Raw genomic sequence first — 21,728 nt, forward strand, 5'->3', positions numbered from 1 at the left:
CATTCAGTGTTGTGGACTACCCCAAGGGAATGTCTTTCATCTCAGATTCTAGTGCTTCACGGTACCTATTTTCTCTGCCTAGTCCCTTGCCTTGTTTTCCTCCTTAGAGAACAGAGGAAGTAGCAGCAGTGAACAGGATTGTGACACTCCCCACACGCTCACAAACATTACACTGCTACTTGAAAGTCTCATTACCTACATCAAATGTGTCAAACCTTAGAATTCATAGAAGCTGCATAAATTATCCAGCCACTATGCCAAGAAATTCGTCCCGACAAGGTTGATTACAGTTACAAAGCTGCTCACTGAGCTGTACGAATGGGACAACAATTTGCACGCTTACTTTGAATTTTGGGAGAACCTCCCAACTAGAACATTTGTAAGCATTTCTTTTTAATACAGACAAATAAATTCCCTTTTATTTTCCCCCCAAATTTCCTTATTTAATGGACTAGAATAACTTTTGGCAAGATTCTGTCTACTCTTCCTCCCTCTATCTCCAAACCCAGAACTGTTCCTTGGCCTAGAAGTCCACAAAAGACACAAGAGCAGAAATCCTTCCAAACATCAGAATCCGGAAGAGGTAACTAAAGGATAGGGAAAATCCTTACACAGAAAACTAACTGATACATGTGAAAAAGCTACACTGAGAATGTCTTTTATGTCTTCCTATCAAAAATGCATTTTTTTTCTTCTCATAGAAGCTGCAAGGTTTGAGTCTGACCCAAAGGCCCATCCTTGTCTAAATCTAGAAGTGGATCTTGACTTGAGACTGTCAGAAGGCTCAGACCAATTGGTAGTAGAAGAAAGGGTGACTGGGGTGCCCTCTGATGGGAGGAGCTCCTCAGCCCAGCCCTTGGAGGCCCCATTGTTCAGGGGCCCACTCCGATCTGCACAGAGCAAAAGAGAGGAACTGGGGTTTGTGAGCACTGTGGCTTTTGTCTGCTTCCTGTTTCAACAAGGCTGCTTTGCAAAAAGAAAGACAGTACCAAGAAGGGGCCCAGAGCCCTGGATTGAGTGCTTCACCCAGCCACATCTGTGCTCCACCTAAGATGAGAGCCAAGACCTTCCCAGGGATCGGAATGCCTTTCTGAGCTGCCGAGAATAGAGCCTGCAACCTGGAGGTAACTGACAGAGGATGTCTTGTGTCTGGGTTTGGCACCTTTGACTTTGGGGTGGGTCAGAAGGAGCTGTGCTATTCAAGTTTTCCTGGGGTAAAGGAGGAAGCCTAGGACTAGATGTCAGAGATCAAGAGTGTTGAGGTGAGGGTAACCAAGGAAACATCCAATGTTGGATTCCCGAGGTGCTTGCCAAGCACTGAGAAACAGCTCCCATCACTCCTCTACTCCATTCATTAGATTAGATTTGAGGCGAGGCCAATGACTTATGGTTCAGGCAGGAGCATGAATTAAATGCCTGTTCATGGTTCTCTTCAAGGTAGTAATCCCCTTCGTGAAAACCTGCCTTTTGCGAGCTTAGGGGCAGATCGTAAGAGCTCAAACTAGGAAGGACAGACACCTGCAGGAAGCCATCTATCAATCTCTGTTGCACTGCCAGGAAGTGGCAAGTCTACAGACTGACACAAACTGTGAGCGACAAGCCACTGTCAGGTGAGAAGCAGTCGCTTGGTCTCTCCCTGTGGCAGTAAGGAAAGCTTTCCACCACATATTCCTCTGAGCTTCAACTGGGCCCTGGCATTTTGCCCAGGGGTACCCCAAAAATGCCAGAAACCTGGGCAGTGTCTTCATGACCGCTCTCTGAACCTCACAAGGATCAGTTCCTTTTTTTTCTACAGCCTATCCCTGTCCACCAGACATCTCACAGGGCTTCTTCATCCTAAGTGATTAAGTATGGTCAAGACAATTCAGAAGGCTGTTCCACTCAGCAGTGCCACACCAAATCCTAACTGGTGTACGGGGCAAAGAATCTGGGGACTTGCCTTTCTCCCAGGGACCATTTCTACAACATGACGTCTGGCCCCAAGAGCAGCCACATTTAGTGGCTGTGTAGGTGGATAGCTCCAAGATACCTTATCTCCGGCCTGTCTTCCGCTCCACAGTCTTTTCCTCTTCACAGCCAGAAGGTAGAAGGACTCTCAGCATTGGGGAAGGGGATTGGTTTCACTACAAGGCTGGTAGTCAACCACAGCCAAACAGAGAGGGATTTCACGCCACACACTTTAACAGTGTGATGTGGACACACTAGATGCCAATTTTTCACTCTCACCTCTTCTCTGCCTTTCTACTTGGCCACATTAAAATGGTGATTGTGTCAAGACTACAGAGAAATCCTTTCTCCTTGAAGCCCAAAGCCAGAGGTCAGAGAAACTGGAGCAGTAAAAGTGATTTCAAGCTGGAGCTACGTGGCCTCTATTTGGAAAACAATGTTCCCCTTCAAAGAAAGGGAGCAGTTAGGGGAATCAAAGGAAGAAACAAGCATTCTTGGTCCTAGGAGTACCCATTTAGCTTGGAGATTTTATCTTATAACACCAAATCTTAGGTATCCAACACTACCATCAGGATAATAATACCTTATATCTATTATAAAATGCACACGTGTGCCACGTGCTAGACATAGGTATTTTTTCAAGATAGGCTTTAGCTCCATGTTATAAATGAGAATGGTGAGGCTTAGAGGTATTTAATAGCTTGTCCCAATAACATCCCAGTGATAGAACCAGGATGTGAATCCACAGCGTCTGTCCCCAGAGCCAGGGTTCTCCTTCTTCATCAATGGCAGAATAGCCAGGGGTTTATGGCCTAGAAGTGCCACAAGTGTTGGTTCTAGAACTCCTGGTCCAGAGGAGGTTGGGCACAGGGCTGCACCATAATCCTGAATCATTTATAACTCGATATGAATGGGTCTCTCTGATCCTTTTCTAAGTTTTTAAATAAAGTGACAGGTGGGAAGCCTAGGCATCCTTCAGGGAGTGGGAGTGAGACGAAAAGTCTACAGAAAGGCAAGAGCCATTCAGCGATGGGATTTGGAGGACAAACCCTGACCATCTCACCGTTCTTCAGGGGTCAGCATTACCCAACACAGAGTGAGCCTCTCCAACCCTCAACTGTCAGACATCTGAGTGTCCGCCCCAGGCCCCTCTAGGGTGTGAGATCGCCACCCACATCCTCTACAATGAGAGCTGTGAGGAGGGCGCAAGAATCCTTCACAGAATTAGACTGAGCCTGGATGGGCAGCAAAGGTCCAAGCAAGGGGGCAGAAAGGCCGTTACCAGTGGAGTCTGTTTAACCTATAAATATACCTGAGGGGCCAAGATAACAAATGCCTGCTGACTGATGAGTCTGAGCTATCCTCCTCTACCTACCCAGGAACTAAGCTGAGTGGGCAGTGAGGTCATGGGTCAGAGAGAAGAGGCAGCAGCTGTGAGGGGGTGTACCTCTTCTTTCATCAGTCCCTGGTCTCACTCCAGTGTGCAGAGGAGGCAGGACCCAGGATTTCCGATGCTCAGGATCCTGCTCCTCCAAGTCCAGCTCCGCAAAACTACCAGAGAATGGTGGGAGAAGGTAGGTGTAAAGAGTAGGAAAGAGAAAGGCACAGAATGGGGGAGGGGAGGATTAGGGTTGGAGTGTTATATGGACATCAGGTAAGGCAATATAGTAGGACTTGAAGGATGGCCTCTCCACAGAGCCTTGTTTTGTTCCTTGGGGATTTTTGGTTACTATCTTTTCTTGTCTGTTGTGTTTCTTTGTGATTGTAGGAGAGTTACTGAATATAAACCATGCGCTTGCTGGTATAGATGACACAATCTGTGTCTGGACTAAGGAAAGAAGACACGGCACCAGACTTAACCCTGATAGGGAGATGATATTTTTTTAAAAAGCAACAAAAAATAGAATAGAATCGTTTTCTCTGAAAGCCATTAATCCAGATACTCTGAGATGGGTTTGGACCAGCAATGGGCATGTGGGAGATACTCAGACAATATGGGTTTGGCTCCATGAGCAGCTAGGAGTCAGAGTCTAGTATTAAGCATGAAGTATGTGCCATGGAAGGGACCAGTATCAGGACACCATGAATGAGGGGATTAGAGGAGGTTTTTCTCCTCAACTATGCCAGTCTAGACCCATAAACTGGTCGCTGTGAAAGGAGCAAGAAGGGAGCACTGGATGCTGGTCACAAGCCTTGTCGTCTCCAGAAAGGGTCTTTCCTGAAAGACCCTCCATCCAAATCTTGAGAAGTATGACACAACTGTTGTATTAACAAGCTGGGCTAAAAGAGAAGTAAAGATGCTAACTTTTCCTCTTCAATTGGGACAGGAGGGGGGGTATCAGGAATGATGTGGTGGCAATTTAATTATTTCTCTTTAAGTCTTGGCATGGAACAAATACATGTCCTTCAAACAGCAATATGTTCATTATGAGTCATTGGGGGGGCATGTATATACACATACACACTACTATCAGGGCCTAAACTCAGGGCCTCAAGCTCTTGCTCACAACTAGTGCTTTCCTACTTGAGCCATACCTCTAGTCCAGAATTTGGCTGATTAGAAAGAGTCATGGACTTTTCTTCCTGGGCTGGATTCAAACTGTGATTCTCAAATCTCAGTCTCCTGAGGAGCTAGAATTACAGGTGTAAGCCACCAGCACTCAACTTCATGATGGGCTTTATCAATTATTTCTCATGTCCCTCTGACTTAAAGACAGGGTTAGTTGTTAAGACATGGAACAAGTGGCAGCAAGAGAGACTGCTTCTTTATAGAGTGGAGACAGAGACTGGAGTAAAGCAGGAATTTGCTTTTATTGGATTTTATTACTTCATTAAGGATTGAACCCAGGAGTCCTGGCTCCCAGTTTGATGCCGCCACATCATGGGTTTTCTTGGGTTTTCAACCCATGCTATTTCTGCCCCCTGCTCTGGGGAGATGGTCATTTTTCTGCTCAACTTACGACTCCTCCCTCTTGGCATCTGGCAGATCCAAGCAGCTATTCGAGGAACTGGAAGCCAAACACAACAGGTGCTGGGGAGGTGATCATGATCAGCCCAGACCCCAGGCCCTCCCCTGGCTTGGCCCGGTGGGCTGAGAGCTATGAAGCCAAGTGTGAGCGGCGTCAGGAGACCCGAGAGAGCCGGCGCTGCCGTCCCAACGTGACCACTTGCCGCCAGCTGGGGAAAGCGCTGAGGACCCAGCACCGAGAGCAGCTCCAGAGAGCCCGACAACAGCAGTTCTTCAGGAGAAGGAACTTGGAGGTGGAGGAAAAAGGCCAGGCGTGGCATCTCCAGGCCAGGGAGCAAGGTCCCTCCAGGAGGCCAGGCAGAGGGACAGGCCAGACAAATGCCCTCAAGGAACTATTGTTCTGTGTCAACAAAATCTCAGCTTCTGGACAGCAGGTGGGTCATACCCAGAGACATACCAGAGGGAGCACCACAGGGGTAGATGGGTCACTATCAAGTGACTTAAAAAGTCCCTTCTTGCCGGGCTCACCTGGCAAGGGCCAACCTGGGCAGGAAAGTCTGAGAGCTTCTTATCTCCAATAAACCAGCAGAAAACTGGAAGTGGTGCTATAGCTCAAGTAGTAGAGCGCTTGCCTTGAGCTGCCCTTCTTGTACAGTCATATATTAATATATCATTACTATGTTTGTATATATTAATGTGCTAATGTTATGCATATTAGCTTATAACATGTTATAATACTAGCATATTACATATGCTAATATATTAGCATATCCATCTTATAGCACATATTACTGTGCTATGGTAATCTGCCATAGTGCCCAGAAGTTAATAACAAGCCACAGAAATTAATAACAAGACACAGATCCTTAAAGGCATCTGTGAAACATCCGTGGAATCATAGTGATTCTACAGATTCTAGCCACTTGCTCATTCAGAGGAAGTTGTGATGGTTTTCTTTGTTTAGCACTTTTTGATTTGTCCTTAACTTGTAGGAGAGAAAAAATAATTACAAAACCAATCTCATTGTATGTCTAGAATTGGTTCAAATTTCAGCCATCTATACTACCATCTACCTATCTTTCAGTATGCATTCAGTCCTCATCCATCAAATATTTACAGCCCAGTCATTTTGATGGCCCCTTCAACATAGACACACACACACACACACACACACACACACACACACACACACTTCTTCTGTAAGGCTATAGCAACCTACTCATCTTCTCTTTTTCTTGAACCATTCCATCTCCATTACACTGTCTGGTCCAGGAAGCCTTCCCTGGCTTCTCCAGGCCACCTCTGCTCTCTGAGGGCCTGTGAGATCATGAATCCTCTAAGTCTGTGTAACTCACAGGACACACTAGTATGGTCCAGGAAAGAACTGCATTGGCAAAAAGCAGGATATGTAAGACGACCTCAGCCAGCAAATCTCCTGTGTCTCAATGTTCTGTACTAGTGGGAGGAATGAGCCCACTGTATTCCTTGGAAGTGCCTAGCATGGTGCCTTACCTAGCCACAAAGCCATGGATTTGTTATACACAACAGAAGGTACTGTTCAGAGAAAGCATCCTAAATCCTAATTGTAAAAGAGAAACAACTGTCTACTTTCTAAGGCAAGAAAAGTTCCTGAGTATTTTTAGGTGTGGGGTTGGTGGGAGAATCGAGAAAAACAACAAAACACATAATTAAGAATTCCACTTCTGGGGCTGGGAAGGTAGCTCAGTGGTAGCGTGCTTGCCTTGAATGCCAAAGGCCCTGGGTTCAATTCCTCAGCACCACATAAGCAAAAAGAAAAAAGCCGGAAATGGCACTGTGGCTCAAGTGGTAGAGCACTAGCCTTGAGCTGAAGAGCTGAGGGACAGCGCCCAGACCCAGAGTTCAAGCCCACGACTGGACCCAAAAAAAAAAAAAAAGAATTCCACTTCTACCTATTAATTATTTAAGGTTCCATGAAGATTGAGTCAAGCCACATGACTGAGTTAGCTGCTTAGTGGTATACAACCAACATAGACTTTTTGAATTTGTTCAAAAATAACTATAAAAAGCACACTCAATTGCAACCCCCTCCCCACTCCTGCGCCCTCGTCATAACTCCCTACTTCACTTTCTCCTCACACAAAACCTCAGTGATTCTGCAGCTTTGGAAAAGGGAGAAGGAAGCAGCTGTCCATCCTCACTGCACTGACAGGGAACTGAGACCGAAAAGGCAAGATCTGAACCCAGACCGTTCATTCCCAACTCAGACCAGTTCTCTTTCCTGATCACCACACTGGCTGCTGCCAGAGAGGATAGCAAGATTTGAGCCCAGCTTCCACTTTACCTGAGGAGAACCATTCCCACCATCTAGAGCCAGACAGTACAAGAGCAAGGGAAAGTCTGTGGCTTTGAAGACTTGAGTGGAGTACATTGTTTTTCTGGGATGGAAATGTTCTTAGACCATTTGGATTACTATAACACATTTCCATATCACAGGGTAGCTTAAAGAACACAAAGTTGGGCTGGGAAGGTGGCTTAGTGATAGAGTGCTCACCTAGCATGCATGAAGCCCTGGGTTCGATTCTTCAGTACCACATAAACAGAAAAGGCACTGTGGCACAAGTGGTAGGTAGAGTGCTAGCCTTGACCAAAAGAAGCTCAGGTACAGTGCCCAGGACCTGAGTTCAAGTGCCAGAACTGGCAAAAAAAAAAAGAAAGAAAAGAAAAAGGAAAAGAACACAAAGTTATTTCTCACAATTCTGGAATCCAGAAGTTTCCAGCAGATCTGAAGTCTGGTGGGACCCTTCCTTGCATGCACATTGTATTCACCCAGTGTGGGAAGCAGGCAAGGAAGACAAGCAAGCTCTCTCTCATGAGTCTTGTGAGAAGGGCGTGAATCTCATTCACGAGGGCTTCGCCCTCTGACATGGTTGTTTCTCAAAAGCTCTGCCTCTTAATGCCATCACATTGAAAGTTGGAAGTTCAACTGACATGACCACTGATTCCTCTTCAAACAATCATCTGGAATCTTCTAAGTGATTTTTTTTCCCAACATCTCTCACTTGCTTTTCAAGGTGACAGGAGCCAGCCCTCAAGTGTTGCCAATTCAGCATCATCCTTCCACAAGCCTCCAGGGGGACCTGGCCACTCATCACTCCTCACAGACAGGGGCCTTTCTACAGCAAGCCTCCCCCACCAAGAAGCCACACAAACACCACCGGGGTAAGAGCAGAGCTCCCTCCCTCCGGGGCTTGTGGAGAATTCTGCCTACTAGCCCAGCTCATCCGCAGTGGAAAGTCCCTGTCCCGCCCCACTTCTGAATCACCTTATCCTCTATCTCTCAGGCACTCAGACAAAGGCAGAAAAAGCACCGTCAACAATTAAGAATGATGCCAGTCAGCAAACCAAGTGAGTTCCCTTCATGTTTCTGCCTCTAGCCTTCACATATCTCATCCCTTTCTCTTTGTGTGTGTGTGTGTATGTGTCTCTGTGTGTGCGTGTACACACATGTGTATGCACACATGCCGGTTTTGGGACTTGAACTCAGGGCCTGAGTGCTATTCCCTAGCTTCTTTTCCTCAAGGCTAGCACTACACCACTTAAGCACTGTGTCACTTCCTGCTTTTTCTAAATAGTTTATTGGAGATGAGAATCTCACAGATTTTTTTTTTTTTTTGCCCAGGCTGGCTTACACCTACAATCCTCAGATCTCTGCCCCGAGTAGCTAGGATTACACGTGTGAGCAACCAGCACTGAGCCCATTAATCTTTTTTAATCTTTTACTTCAATGTCTTGATCTGGTACATGGAAGGAGAACACAGTGAATATCCACATCCACTTTAACTGACAAAGAGAAGGCTTTTCACCATCCTATTTGCTCTCCAGAAGGGATCCCTGCAGCAATTGCTTCCTAACTTGCTTGATTTTTTTGGCCCAGTGTCATGTTTTTGTTTTTTTCTGTTTTTCTCTTCTCAGTTATGGAGTTGCAGTTCTGGATAAGGTAAGAAAATCCTTACTTGGAAAAAGCTGGGTCAGATGGCATCCAAGCCCTGACATTCTGTTATTCCCTAATATACTCAGGCTGGGATGGAGGGACATCTTCCTGGATTACCATAGGATGCTGGGTAAAGATGCAGGCCTACGGGCACCATGTCAGACTCAAGGCAAAGAGGGCTATTACCCACAAGCCAGCTAAGACTCTAGTTCTATGTTCGAGTGTTTCAGGAGACTGAGTTTTTCTGCATGTCCCTTTTCTCTGTCTTTCTAGGAAATCATCCAGCTTTCGGAGTACCTCAAAGTAAGTGACCTGGCAACCCCCACAATTGCCTTACCCACATGCCTCATCTTCTCCTCAGGTTAATCTTATCCTCCTGCATTTTGTACCTCAGGAGGCCCTACAAAGGGAACTAGTCCTAAAACAGAAAATGGTGGTTCTCCAAGACTTGCTGTCTACCTTGATTCAGGCCTCTGACAGCTCTTGGAAGGTAAGTGATAAACTCTTTGGATAAAGTTAATGTACTTCTGTATGAACCCATCTCATTTTTCTTCACATACCGTCTAGCAAGAAAAAAGATTGTCTTACAACTGAATAGCGTAGTAGAAGCTGGGTGTCCATGGCTCATGCCTATAATCCTAGCTACTCAGGAGGCTGAATTCTGAGGATCATAGTTCAAAGCTAGCCCAGGCAGTAAAGTCCATGAGATTCTTATCTCCACTAAAGTACTGAGAAAGCCAAAAGTGGAGCTGTGGCTCATGTGGTAGAATGCTAGCCTTGAGCAAAAAAGCTCAGGGGCAGTGCCCAGGCCATGAGTTCAAGTCTCAGGACTGGCCAAAAAAAAGTGTGTTAGGAGGAAGCAAGAGATATGAGGATGATGTGTGAACCTAAAGGTCAGATGGGTCACAGTAAGGGTAAAACTGACTGCTACCCACCAAGGAAGACCCAGAACCAAAAGTGGCATAAGGCCCATTTTTTAATTTCTGAAAAGGGAGCTCCTGGTCAGTGTCCATGGATTCATGCCAATATTCATCCATTTGGTCCCCACTTCTCAGCCCAGACATGAGGTTGAGTGGGAAAGGACCTGAGATATCATCTAGTCTCACCTCATTTTTCCCATGGAGAAATCGAATCTCAAAGAGGCCAAGTAACTTGCCCAAAGTTTCATAGCTAGTTAGTGAAAGAACTGGAACTTTGAAAGATCAGGACTTTTAATCTATTCTTTCTACACATATTCACAAATCATGTTCTTCCTACAAAGCATTTGGGTTGGATTGGAAATAATGAGATTGTTTAGTCAGGACTCCTGCATTTAGAAAGTTCATAGTTTTGTAAAGGAGACAGACGCCTAAGCAATACAAAGATAGGAGAAATATATGTTTTCAGGACATAATACACCAAAATATGGAATGAATGAGTCATAAGAAGAGAGCCAAAGGAATGTCTATAGTTATGGAAGCATTTGCCAGGCAAATGTAGAAGCAGGAAATAAAAAGCAGGCAACATCTAGAGGTGAGATATTATCCAATAGAGTGGTTCTACATCTTTATTTTTAATCCTGTCTAGGACCTTTTGTACTATTTTCTTGATTATTGAAATTCCAACAAGCTTTTTATATTTATCATATTAGAACTTTCCTCTTCACAATTACAGAAATGTAGATATATTTATTAATTTTGAAATAAGAATAAGGCAGAGCACTGGTGGCTCATGCCTATAATCCTAGCTACTCAAGAGGCTAGATCTGAAAGTCACAGATTGAAGACAGCTTGGGCAGTAAAATCCATGAGATTCTTATCGCCAGTTAAGCACCAAAAACACCAGAAGTGGAACAAAAAAGCTCAGAGACAGTGCCCAGGCCCTGAGTTCAAGCCCCAGGACCATCACAAAAACTAATTACTACTACTAGTAGTAGTCATAAATTATGATATACTAATATAAAATACTTTTTCTCCCAGTACTGGGGATTGAACCTAGGGCTTAGAAAACTTCTACCACTTGAGCTATACCCCATCTCTTTTCTCTTTCTTTTTTTTTTGGTCAATCGTGGGGCTTGAACTCAGGGCCAGGGCACTGCCCCTAAGCTTTTTTGTAGGCCTGGGCACTGTCCCTGAGCTCTTCAGCTTAAGGCTAGTGTGCTACCACTTGAGCCACAGTGCCACTTCCAGCCTTTTCTGTTTATGTGGTACTGAGGAATCGAACCCAGGGCCTCATTCATGCTAGGCAAGCACTCTACCACTAAGCCACCTGCCCAGCCCCTGCCCCTAAGCTTTTTTATTCAAAGCTAACACTCTACCACCTGGAATCATAGTGCCACTTCTGGTTTTCTGGTAGTTAATTGGATATAAGAGTCTCACAGACTTCCTGTCCTAGCTGGCTTTGAACTATGAACCATGATCCTCAGATCTCAGCCTTCTGAGTAACTAGGATTACAGGCATGAGCCACTGGTGCCCAGATATCTCTTGTATTTTTATTTTGCTTTTGAGATAGAGTCTCACTATCTAGCCTTGATCTCAAGAGCCTACCTCTGCCAAGTAGCTTGGATCACAGGTTTGTGCCACAATGCCTGGCTCTAAATTACATATTTTAATGAAAAACAACTTCATTTTGAAAATACATGTAGTGAGTAGCACTGTTTTACTTTTTTTTTTTCAATTAATATCTAGATGAACTAAAGACTGCTAAATTTTCCGATTTGCATGTAGGTTCAATTTCTTGCAATACATTCTTTTGATGTCTGTGAAGAAATTTTGGTCACAAAGACATTTAGACCTTGCAGATCACATAAATGGGCCTCAAGGATTCTCAAGGAATCATCAGACCCCCATAGTGAAACTGGTAGGCTCAGGGTTACAAGCAGGATGCTGCTGCTACTGATACAATATAGTAAGACACAGCATGAAACCTGGCAGCCCCCATAAACAACGTGTCCCACCAGGAAGAGGGCTTGTGCTTAGACAGAGAAAAAGAAGATGGTAGGAAACAGAGCCAAGAAGTGTGCAGTGATATTTAGGAGACGTCTGCAACTCGGCATGCCCCCCTCACATCAGTCACTGAACCTGGCGTGAGAGGAAGTCATTCACATTGGCAGAGTGGGAGCCTGGAGCTGACAGCAGCGCATACCAGGTGGTTTCCGGTGCTGAACTAAATTAAGATCATCTCACTCATTTGTCCAAGAGACATTTGATAAGTTCCAACTTGCTGCTGGACCCTGTGTTTCAAAAGTAGAGTCTTTGCTCTTAAAGAAGAAGAGAGGATGACATAACGTAACTCCAGTATGATACAATTTATGACAGGGGTAGCCCTGGTGACTTACCCCTAGCTACTCAGAAAGTTGAGATATAAGGATCAAAGTTCAAAGCCAGACCAGGCTGGAAAGTTCATGAGACTCTTATCTCCAATTAAAAAGCAGGAAACCAGTAGTGGCACTGTGGCTCAAAGTGGTAAAACACTAGCCTTGAGCAAAAGAGCTCAGGGACAGCACCCAGACCCTGAGTTCAAGCCCCACAACTGACAAAAAAAAAAAAAAAGATTATGACAGGGGGTATATAATGTGATACAGGGAAGGGAGAATATTTCTGCAAGGTAGAATAGAGAAAATTCCACTAGCAAGAGATCATAGCTGCTGAGTCCTAAAAGATGAGCGGCTTTTCAAACAGTACTGAAGTAGAGTGATGATGAGTAAAAGGAAAAAAAAGGAGAAAGGATGTTAAAAGGAACCAGCTTAAGCTGGGTACCCATGGCTTATACCTGTAATCCTAGCTACTCAGAAAGCTGAGACCTGATGATCACAGTTAAAGCCAGCCCAGGCAGAAAAGTCTTTATCTCCAATAAACCAGCAGAAAACCAGAAGTGGCGCTGTGGCTCAAGTAGAGTGCTCATTTTGTGAAGAACACAGGGACAGTGCCCAGTCCCAGAGTTCAAGCCCCACGACTGGCAAAAAAAAAAAAAGGAATCTTGCCTGCAAGCCTAAATAGGAAAAAGCATTGAGTATAGCAGACTGTGACTGAAATATTGTTTATCTTTAGGATTATGGGACTGGGATTTTTTTCTATTGAAAAGTGTTTCAAATTATTTTTATATTTGTTATCGTTTATAATGTACGCCATATCAAATGTAAAATAATGTATGAAACCCCTTTTTAAAGGGAAGACGCAGTTATGCATGTGTACACACTCATGTGTGTATGTATGTGACTGCAGACTTCTTGGACTCATGAGAATACATGCTGCCTCTGGTTTGAGAAACACTCACTGCTCTGGGCAAGAAGCCAGCCCATGATAGAACTGCACCTGATTCAAATTGAAAGTCCTACACTTAGCAGCTTACAAGGTGCATAACCTTCATCTGTGAAACTAAACTGAAAGTTAATGATCAGTAGTGGGGTTTTTTGTTTGTTTTGGTGCTGGGCTTGAACCCCAGGGCACAGATGCTGTCCCTGAGCATTTTTTTTCCCAGTTGTGGAATTTGAATACAAGACCTGGGTACTGTCCCTGAGCCTCTTTGTGCTCAAAACTAGTGCTCTACCACTTTGAACCACAGCGCCACTCCAGCTTTTTTGAGTAGTTTATTGGAGATAAGAGTCTCCAGAGGACTTTCTTGCCCAGGTTGGCTTCTAACAGTGATCCTCAAATCTCAGTCTCCTGGGGCTGGGAAGGTGGCTCAACGGTAGAGTGCTTGCCTTGCATGCATGAGGCCCTGGGTTCGATTCCTCAGCACCACATAAGCAGAAAAAGCCAGAAGTGGCGCTGTGGCTCCAGTGGGAGAGTGCTAGCCTTGAGCTGAAGAGCTGAGGGACAGCGCCCAGGCCCAGAGTTCAGGCTCCATGACCAGCAAAAAAAAAAAAAAAAAAAACCAACTCAGTCTCCTGAGTAGCTAGGATTACTGGTGCAAACCACAGGCACCAGCTTCCCTGAGCTTTTTTTGTACAAAACTAGCTCTCTACCACTTGAGCCACAGCAAGTCTGGCCTTTTGGTGATTAATTGGAGATAAAGAGTCTCTGTGATGTTCCTGCCCGGGAAGTCCTTGCTTTGAGCCACAATCCTCGGTTCTCAGCCTCCTAAGTAGCAGGAGTAATGTTTAACAGGTTCTCTAACACTGAGGTGCGTGGCTCTAAATGGGGGTGGGAGCAGTAGAGATTCATAATAGCCCAGGTAAGCTGCACCCAGAAGTTGAATTATCACAAGCTTGGTGGAGATGGGGAAGACATTGTAAGATCCATTTCTGGCATAAACTCCAAGGAGAGTTTTTTACCCATTCTCCAGCCAAAGAGCAGACGTTCCTCTGGTTGTGTTTTTTAATCCCTCCCTTCTTCCTATCCCTCCCAATCCTCACCCTTCTTCTTCCTCTCCACCCCTTCCTGTTTTTTAAACAAAATAGTCTCAGGCTCTTCCATTAAGACCTCCTACTTTTCAGAAGTGACAACACAACCCTATCACTCCAGGGAAGCTTCAACTTCAAATGAAGGGACAACCCTTGTCTGTGCTCTCTAAAAATAATAATTGGATGAGTGTGGCTAGAACTAGGACTTGGGACATCCAGCCTGGTTCACACTTTTTCCACTTGGCCTCTTGGATTTGAACCTCCAACTGCACATGCAGAAATGCTTCACATGAGCTATTAGAACCCCAAGGATCAACCCTCTGTCACCTCCATTTCTAAATGGACTCTGGACCTTTTGGATACCCTTGGGCCCTGGGTGCTGTTGAGAACCCCGAACTGGTTACAGCCTTCAGAGTAGAAAGTATTCAGCAAGTTGATAAAAAGTTCAGCCAACATTGGGCAATAAAAAACAGGAACAAGACACACTTGGGTTTTAAGATCCAAAGAGGTGAATCAAGATCTTGAGATGACAGAATGGCAGGGGATTGGCCACAAGCCCTCCACGAGCTCCGCTACGGCAGAGAGAAGCTGTGGGTTGGGGTTTGTGCGGTGAGTTAGTTGGTGGTATTTCGGAGAACAGAGAGGCAGGATGGAGAAACTAAGCAGAAGCAGGAGCTGAAGCCCTCAGACCAGCACCAGGTGTGTATGGCTTCCATTTTACTCCCTTTCCCACTGAGGGATTAACGGTGTCCCTCTCAGCCCTGGGTTGCTGGGGCGTGATACCTAGAAGGTTCGAAGCAGCCTGTAAGAGATGCCTCCTCCCACTTACTGTAACACTGGGCTCCAATTTAGAGACAACTGGGACTCAGATCAGGAAAATATATGCCCCATTTGCAACAACTTGGCTACAAATTTTACACCTGCCCTGGGGAGTCTGGGAAGGCAGAGCTGTGTACAAGATTTTGTTCAAGCCCCAAAACTTGGGTGGCCCTTTTTCTCCACCAAAGGGACTAAAGTGAATTGTCTTGTATTGCAACATGAACAGAAAAGTAATCTAGGGCTGAGCTAAAATACAAAAACAGCTAGACAAGGCAAAATATTGAACCAAAGCCATACTACAAAACAGGGAAGGGAGGAAGCTATTTAAAAAAAATGATAGGAGGCTGCAGAAATCTTTCAATATTGCTTTGGGTCCTGTTTTCTTTCCACGCTCCAATAAGATCATCCTTAAACATGGTGGGTTTGATCATATTCTTCAGAAGAGTCCAGGCAAAGGAAAATGCGTGGAATTTTAAGATCTGGACCAGGGCAGGGGGGTGTGGCACCAGCTGATTTCAGGACTTGAGGATGAGCAGGCCACTAGAGGAATGCAGTGAATTTACTACTTACCCCAAGGCTCAAACAGGAGATGTCTTTGTCCACATTTTCATCAGTCCCCAATCTCTGTGGTTATTACAGATGCCAAATCCCTGGCTCTCCAGCTCCCTTTCTCTCCCATGAGACATTGGGAAAAGCATTAATAGCAGGAGGCACTTTAAAAAATTGTTTTTGGCAAAGTTTTTTGCTTTTGCAAGGCCAAGCTGAGTAACACAGGAAGCTGAAAGGGTGGAGGCCACCCCCACATACAACAACCCCCATGGTTAGAAGAATTAGTCAAACTAGATCAAAACAGGAGCTGTGCTGTGCGATACCACTTCCTGCCTCCCCAAAGCACAGGGACACTTATCTAAAGAGGTAGACCTAAAAACAGAGGCCCCTTCCTCTGCCCCTAGACTGTTACAGACCTCAACTGCCATGAGGGTTGAAAACATCCAGGCCTCTGACCCGGAGGATCCACAATATCCCACGTCAGAAGATAAATGGAATTTCTAGAAACCACAATCATCCCAAAGGAAAAAGTCAGAGAAAGAATATGAAAACCAGTTACTGCTGAAGAGGCCCATGGTTATTTCTCTGGGAAACTTACTATAATTGCAGTCAATTGAGGTCAAACCCTATCCCCTACCCACCCCCACCCACCCAGAAGATACACCTGAGAATAACATTCCTACCTGGCAAAGAGGGAGAAGTCTATAGGTAGGGGGGAAAGCAGGAAGTAAGTTGTTGGCTGAAATGCTGAAATTTTTAAAAACAGAAGGTCTCATCCTGTAGGCTTTTCTCTACTCGGCCTTGAGATCAAGAAATCTTAGTAGGTTTAAAATGCTGTTAGATGCCTAGATGCACAAGGCTCCAAGTCCTATACTCAGCAACACACACTAAAGTTTAAAAAGCCATTCAACTCCAGGGCATTGGTGGCTCACACCTGTAACCCTAGTTACTCAGGAGGTTAAGATCTGAAGATCAGTGTTCAAAGCCAGCCCAGGCAGATAAATCCAAGAGAATCTTATCTCCAATGAACCATCAAAAAGCTCAAGTTACCACTTGAGCTCAGGTCCTAAATTTAAGCCCCACAAAAAAGAAAAGAAAAAGATTGGTTTTTCCTATGGTCTCTCCTCTTGGTTAAAAATGCCCATCTTTTCTCTGTCTCCACATGGTCCTTTCTTATTACATCCTGATCTCTTCTCTTTATAAAGACACTATCCATACTGAATTAGTGCCTAGCCTAATGGCCTCATAATAAATTACTTTTTAAAGACCCAATACCAAATATGGACATATTCTGAGGTACTGAGGTTGCAACTTCCCACGTATAAATGGATCAAGGGGGAGGGGCTCGATTTCACCACTGGGAAGAAGCAAGAGAGAATCCTATTCTTCCAAAAAAGGGGGGTTTTCCCCCTCCCCCTTTCGCTTTACTGACCTCACTGGTCTATTTTTAGTTTAGTTTTGTTTTTGGCGCCGGTATTTGGGCTTAACCTCAGGACCTCACACCCTAGCTTGGCTTTTTCCCCCTCAAAACTGGTGTTCTACCAGCTCTACTTGAGCCACACTTCTACTTCTGGCTTTTTAGTGGTTAAATTGTACTCAAGAGTCTTGGATTTGTCTACTGGGACTATTATCTTGGAACCATTATCCTCAGATCTCATCCTCCTGAGTAGCTAGGATTACAGGGTGAGTCACTGGCATCTGACTTCACTGGCCTATTTGTTCTATATAATAGAGGGGTTCTATACAGATGAGGGGTGCAGAAGTGCCCACAGAGGAAGAAGAAAGGAGGACATCCTGGAGGTGTTCTTCCAGTGGCTCTCTTTTGTGATGCCTGAGCCATTTGCTAGAGAGCCTCAAGGCAAAAAGAGGACTTGGGAGGCCAGTCTGAATCATCCTTGTTATAATCCAGAGTCCCACTCAAACATCCTTTGTCACTTCTGCTCCCTCCACCTCCTGAAATAAATTAGTAACATGAGCAGTTTCTGAGCCATGAGGAAGGCATGAGCTGGAAATACAGAGTGCATCTCTTTGAAGATTATATTACGTCACAGGCTTATTATCTCATCCTATTTGCTCTAGGGCCAGCTTAATGAAGACAAATTGAAAGGCAAACTAAGGTCCTTAGAAAACCAGCTCTACACTTGTACCCAGGTAAGCATTCTAGAGGACATTTCCAGCTCATGAATCTAAAAGTAAAGAGTATACTTGAGCCTTAATCTTACTTTCTAGAAAAAATGCTACCAGTGGGAATTACACCTATTCTGTTTGGAAATTTCTTCCTTTGGTCTCTATTGTATTATTATCTCCATCCTCCCCTCTTGCTCCTAGTATCCTTTCCTTTGCACCCTGGAAAAGAATCCCAGTACTAAAAATGTTGTGGGCTACTGGATAACCTAGAAAATTCCTACAACTATGAATATGTGTAGCATCCAACTAACTCCATAGGTTCCAGTATTTGAACCAATGAGTTGGATGTTATAAGAAAGTCTTGAAGAAATGATTTTCATTCCTTGGGTAACAGCAACTTCTAGAAGAAAAGTTACCGTATTATTCTTGTTTTTTTTTTTTCTGGGACCTTACATAGCTTCAGTCATCTCTTCATTTGACCTAATCTTAGCTTACCAAAAAAAAAAAAAAAAAGAAATCCAATTCCACACTTGAGAAGTGGTAGATGCCTGACAGGTGAGGAGATGCAAATAAGAAATTTGGGGGACTTTTTGGAATGAAAGAGATAAGGTAGTGTTGGTCTCATCATTAAGATTGTTTGGCAAGAGAATATAATGTGACCTACTTTGTTAGTTTCTTATGAACTTAAACATGCCAACTAGGCTTTTTTAATGTTTAATACATTTTTTACTAAATTGTATAATATATATATATATTATTTATTTATTTATTTATTTATGGTCGGTCATGGGGCTTGAACTCTGGGCCTGGGCGCTGTCCCTCAGCTTTTCAGCTCAAGGCTAGCACTCTACCACTTGAGCCACAGTGCCACTTCCAGTTTTCTGAGTCATTTATTGGAGATAAGAGTTTCACAGCCTTTCCTGCCCCAGCTGGCTTTGAACAGGATCCTCAGATCTCAGCCTCCTAAGTAGCTAGGATTACAGGTGTGAGCCACCAGCACCAGCTAAATTGTATATTTATAAACACCATAACAGGAAAAACAGAAGTAGAGGCTAGATATCTTTGAAAAGCCTGAGATAAGAATGCAATGTTTTTTAAAAAAAAAAAAAAAGCAAAGAATCCAATGAGAGGAACATATTTTTATATAATCTACTTTCTATAAATTAGCCCTGTGGTATTAAAAATCAAGATATATGTGTTCAGATTAGAAATGGGATATTTAAAATGTTTGTTTATCTCCCTATTATTTTCAGTACTGTCACCCTTTATGCAGTTCAAGCTATTATAGTATCAATATGGAGCACGTTAGAAATCTCAGCAGTATAATAAGCCAGAACCTTGGTGTTCCTCATGTGGTCTTCAGACCATCAGCAATGAGTGACCTTTCTAGAAATCATTAAAAAGCTAAAAGGAACCTTACCGGTAGAGTGCTAGCCTGGTAAGTGTGAGGCCCTGAAAAATAATAGTAATAATTAGAATTATGGAAAGGAGGAGATCACTTAAAAACCTTAGTTTAAAAAAAAGTAAATGTTACCTGGACACTCTGTTAGAAATAGACACTTAGAGGCTCCACTTAGACTTACTGAATTAGAATCTGAATTTCAACAGGTGATTTGGCTGCACATTAAAATCTGAAAGTTATATAAACTCTATGGCAGAATTTATGCTACAGAATATGAAGTATAGTGTTGCAATAGTTCAGAAGATTATTTAGAACAAAAGAAAATTAAATAGGAGTTTTTCTTTTGAGCTTAGTAGAAAAATAATTAGGGACTTAGTAATAGTAGTAGTAGTAAAATCTAGCTAAGAAAATTTTGAACTCAGCATGAATCTGAAATTAAGCCAGCTATAGGAAATAAAACTAGAAAGACCCAACTATTTTCATAGGATTTTCTTCCCACCTGTTATCCTTCTAAAAACTCTTCTTCATAAAGTCACATTTTAGTATAAATGGTCAAAACATGCATTACCCAGTTTGGGTAGTCAGTCTTGGTAACATAGCAAGTTAAGTATTTAGAAAAGTTGAAGTGGCAGGTCTAAAGTGTTAAGCTTACCTGCACTTAGTACTTTCTTAGCTCTAACGGTGGCAAATGCCAACCAAGGTCTTAAGAGACTAAAATATAATCTAGAGTGCCAGTCTCTTTTCACCTGGGTATGAAGCTGGCCAGTAACCAGCATGGCTAAGTCCATCTTCCATGTATGACCTCAACCGTCACTCCTAGATCTGTTGTTTTGTTTTTTAGCAAAAACTCCAAATAAGCCTGGGGCCTATAGCTCATGCCTATAACCCTCTCTATTCAGGAGGCTCAGATCTGAAGATCACGGTTCAAAGTCAGCCCAGGCAGAAAAGTCCGTGAGAATATTAACTCTACTAAAACTACCAAAAAAGCTAGAAGTGGAGCTGTGGCTCAAGTGGTAGAGTGCTAGCCTTGAGCAAAAGGAGCTCAGGAACAGCACCCAGGCCCAGAGTTTCAAGCCCCAGGACTGGCACACAAAAAAAAAATCCAAATACATAATACCCAATCACATATAAATACAAAATCTCAGCTGACCTCAAAGCTAAATAGAAATTGTTCCTATTGATTCCTAAATTTTCATTATCTGGATTACTGTTTACTCTGTGGCTATCTAGAATTGATGGTAATAGCTGCTTGCCTTCTCCAAAATTACAGGGCACAAAGATGAAGGGAATAAGGAGAGGAAGACTCCTGGTGAATTTTCAAATCTGTTTTTGTGTCTTTTCCCTGTTACTGAAGCTAGAAGGAATATTAAAATGCATTTGTTTTAAAACATTGAGTTTACTAAAATGTTCTCAGTTCCCTGAGGCTATAAAGATTATTTTTGTAAGCAGAAGAAACAGCATGTTCCCTGCTCTAAAGCTTCCAGATCAGTAGGAGAAATGCTGTTGTTCTCAGTAGAGCGGAACAGAGGCCTGCAGGTGTACTATGTGATCACTTAGAAGAACCACCTCATCCATAAGGAGTTAGAGGGATGGAGGTAGTCAAGATTTTTCAGAACTGATGCCACTTGAACCTTGAGCATGAGCAAAGTGAATGAATAGCTCTAGGCCGAAAATCTACATGAGCAATGGCAGAGGCCTAAAAGCATGGTACGTGAGGAAATATCTACCAACAAGCAGTTCAGCTTGAGTAAAAGTAGGACAAAAGAATAGCCTGGGTTGTAAGCTGCCAAATCAAGAAATTTGTACCTGATCCTGAGCAAATAGGAAGTAGCCTGATCAGATTCACACAATTACAGATAAGGAGGCTATACTATTAACCTATATATTAGTGTTCCTGGAATCTGAATTAAGGAATTATCCAAAGGGGTAGAAAGATGACAGGTATCAACTGTTTAAGAACTTGACTTGACAAAGCTCAAAACCAATTGATTTCTGAGTTAGGAAGATAACTATTAATGATGACTCCCTTGGCTTAGGGCTTAAAAGACTGGGTAGGTTATGATACTTGACATTAAAAAGAAATCACAGGAGTGGATTTAGAAAGATGAGTTATGCAAACACAATGGATTTCAAAAACCTTTGGAAAGCCTAGGGTGCAAGACCCAGGGTGCAGTGTCAAAACCTATGACACTCACCTCTCATGGCCTAGGGGATTCTCCGGGAAAGGAGACACCTATCAGATAATGGTATCTGCAAAGAGGGCAAGGACCACATTCTTTTCACATCTATATCTCAGCTCTTTTGGTACACGGATGTTCAATGCATATTTGTTGAATTGCATCACATTTTTAGAAATATTCCCCTTGGGGAATGAAAAAAGTACTACTGGAGATGGAAGACCAGAAAAACAGCTATGAGCAGAAGGCCAAGGAGTCACTGCAGAAAGTGCTAGAGGAGAAAATGAGTGTGGAGCAGCAACTGGAGAGCACACAGGTGGGGATGAAGCAGTCCTTGGGCTGAGGAGCTCAGGGGTAGCTCTGGGAAGCAAGGAACCAGCTGCACAGCTCCCTGCAACTTCTCATCTAACACCTCTAGGATTTGTCATTTTAATATAGATGA

The 21,728-nt window shown here is 43.6% G+C and overlaps 2 protein-coding genes across 8 annotated transcripts in view; one reads left to right on the forward strand and one right to left on the reverse strand.

The window, feature by feature from the left end:
- The window catches only part of Lamb3 (laminin, beta 3), a 139,526-nt gene extending 131,779 nt beyond the window's left edge, over positions 1 to 7,747 (reverse strand). The window contains exon 1 of the mRNA XM_013015191.1: positions 7,650 to 7,747. The gene's annotated coding sequence lies outside the window, so the exon portion shown is untranslated. The remainder of the gene's footprint in view (positions 1 to 7,649) is intronic.
- Traf3ip3 (TRAF3 interacting protein 3) overlaps positions 903 to 21,728 on the forward strand; it is a 28,146-nt gene continuing 7,320 nt past the window's right edge. The window contains exons 1-11 of one of the 7 annotated variants that reach the window (XM_013015197.1): positions 903 to 1,124; positions 1,796 to 1,840; positions 4,934 to 5,349; positions 7,969 to 8,116; positions 8,239 to 8,302; positions 8,870 to 8,894; positions 9,162 to 9,191; positions 9,283 to 9,378; positions 17,660 to 17,731; positions 20,380 to 20,418; positions 21,462 to 21,602. In XM_013015197.1, coding sequence (XP_012870651.1) covers positions 4,993 to 5,349; positions 7,969 to 8,116; positions 8,239 to 8,302; positions 8,870 to 8,894; positions 9,162 to 9,191; positions 9,283 to 9,378; positions 17,660 to 17,731; positions 20,380 to 20,418; positions 21,462 to 21,602 — 972 coding nt within the window. In that variant the 5' untranslated portion in view covers positions 903 to 1,124; positions 1,796 to 1,840; positions 4,934 to 4,992. Of the gene's footprint in view, positions 1,125 to 1,795; positions 1,841 to 3,444; positions 3,522 to 4,933; positions 5,350 to 7,968; positions 8,117 to 8,238; positions 8,303 to 8,869; positions 8,895 to 9,161; positions 9,192 to 9,282; positions 9,379 to 17,659; positions 17,732 to 20,379; positions 20,419 to 21,461; positions 21,603 to 21,728 lie in introns of those variants that run through there. The other 6 variants (XM_013015196.1, XM_013015192.1, XM_013015195.1 and 3 more) reach the window with 6 other exon arrangements.

The sequence above is a fragment of the Dipodomys ordii genome, unplaced genomic scaffold (genome assembly GCF_000151885.1).
Source record: "Dipodomys ordii isolate 6190 unplaced genomic scaffold, Dord_2.0 Scaffold26, whole genome shotgun sequence".
Classification (NCBI taxonomy): Eukaryota; Metazoa; Chordata; class Mammalia; order Rodentia; family Heteromyidae; genus Dipodomys; species Dipodomys ordii.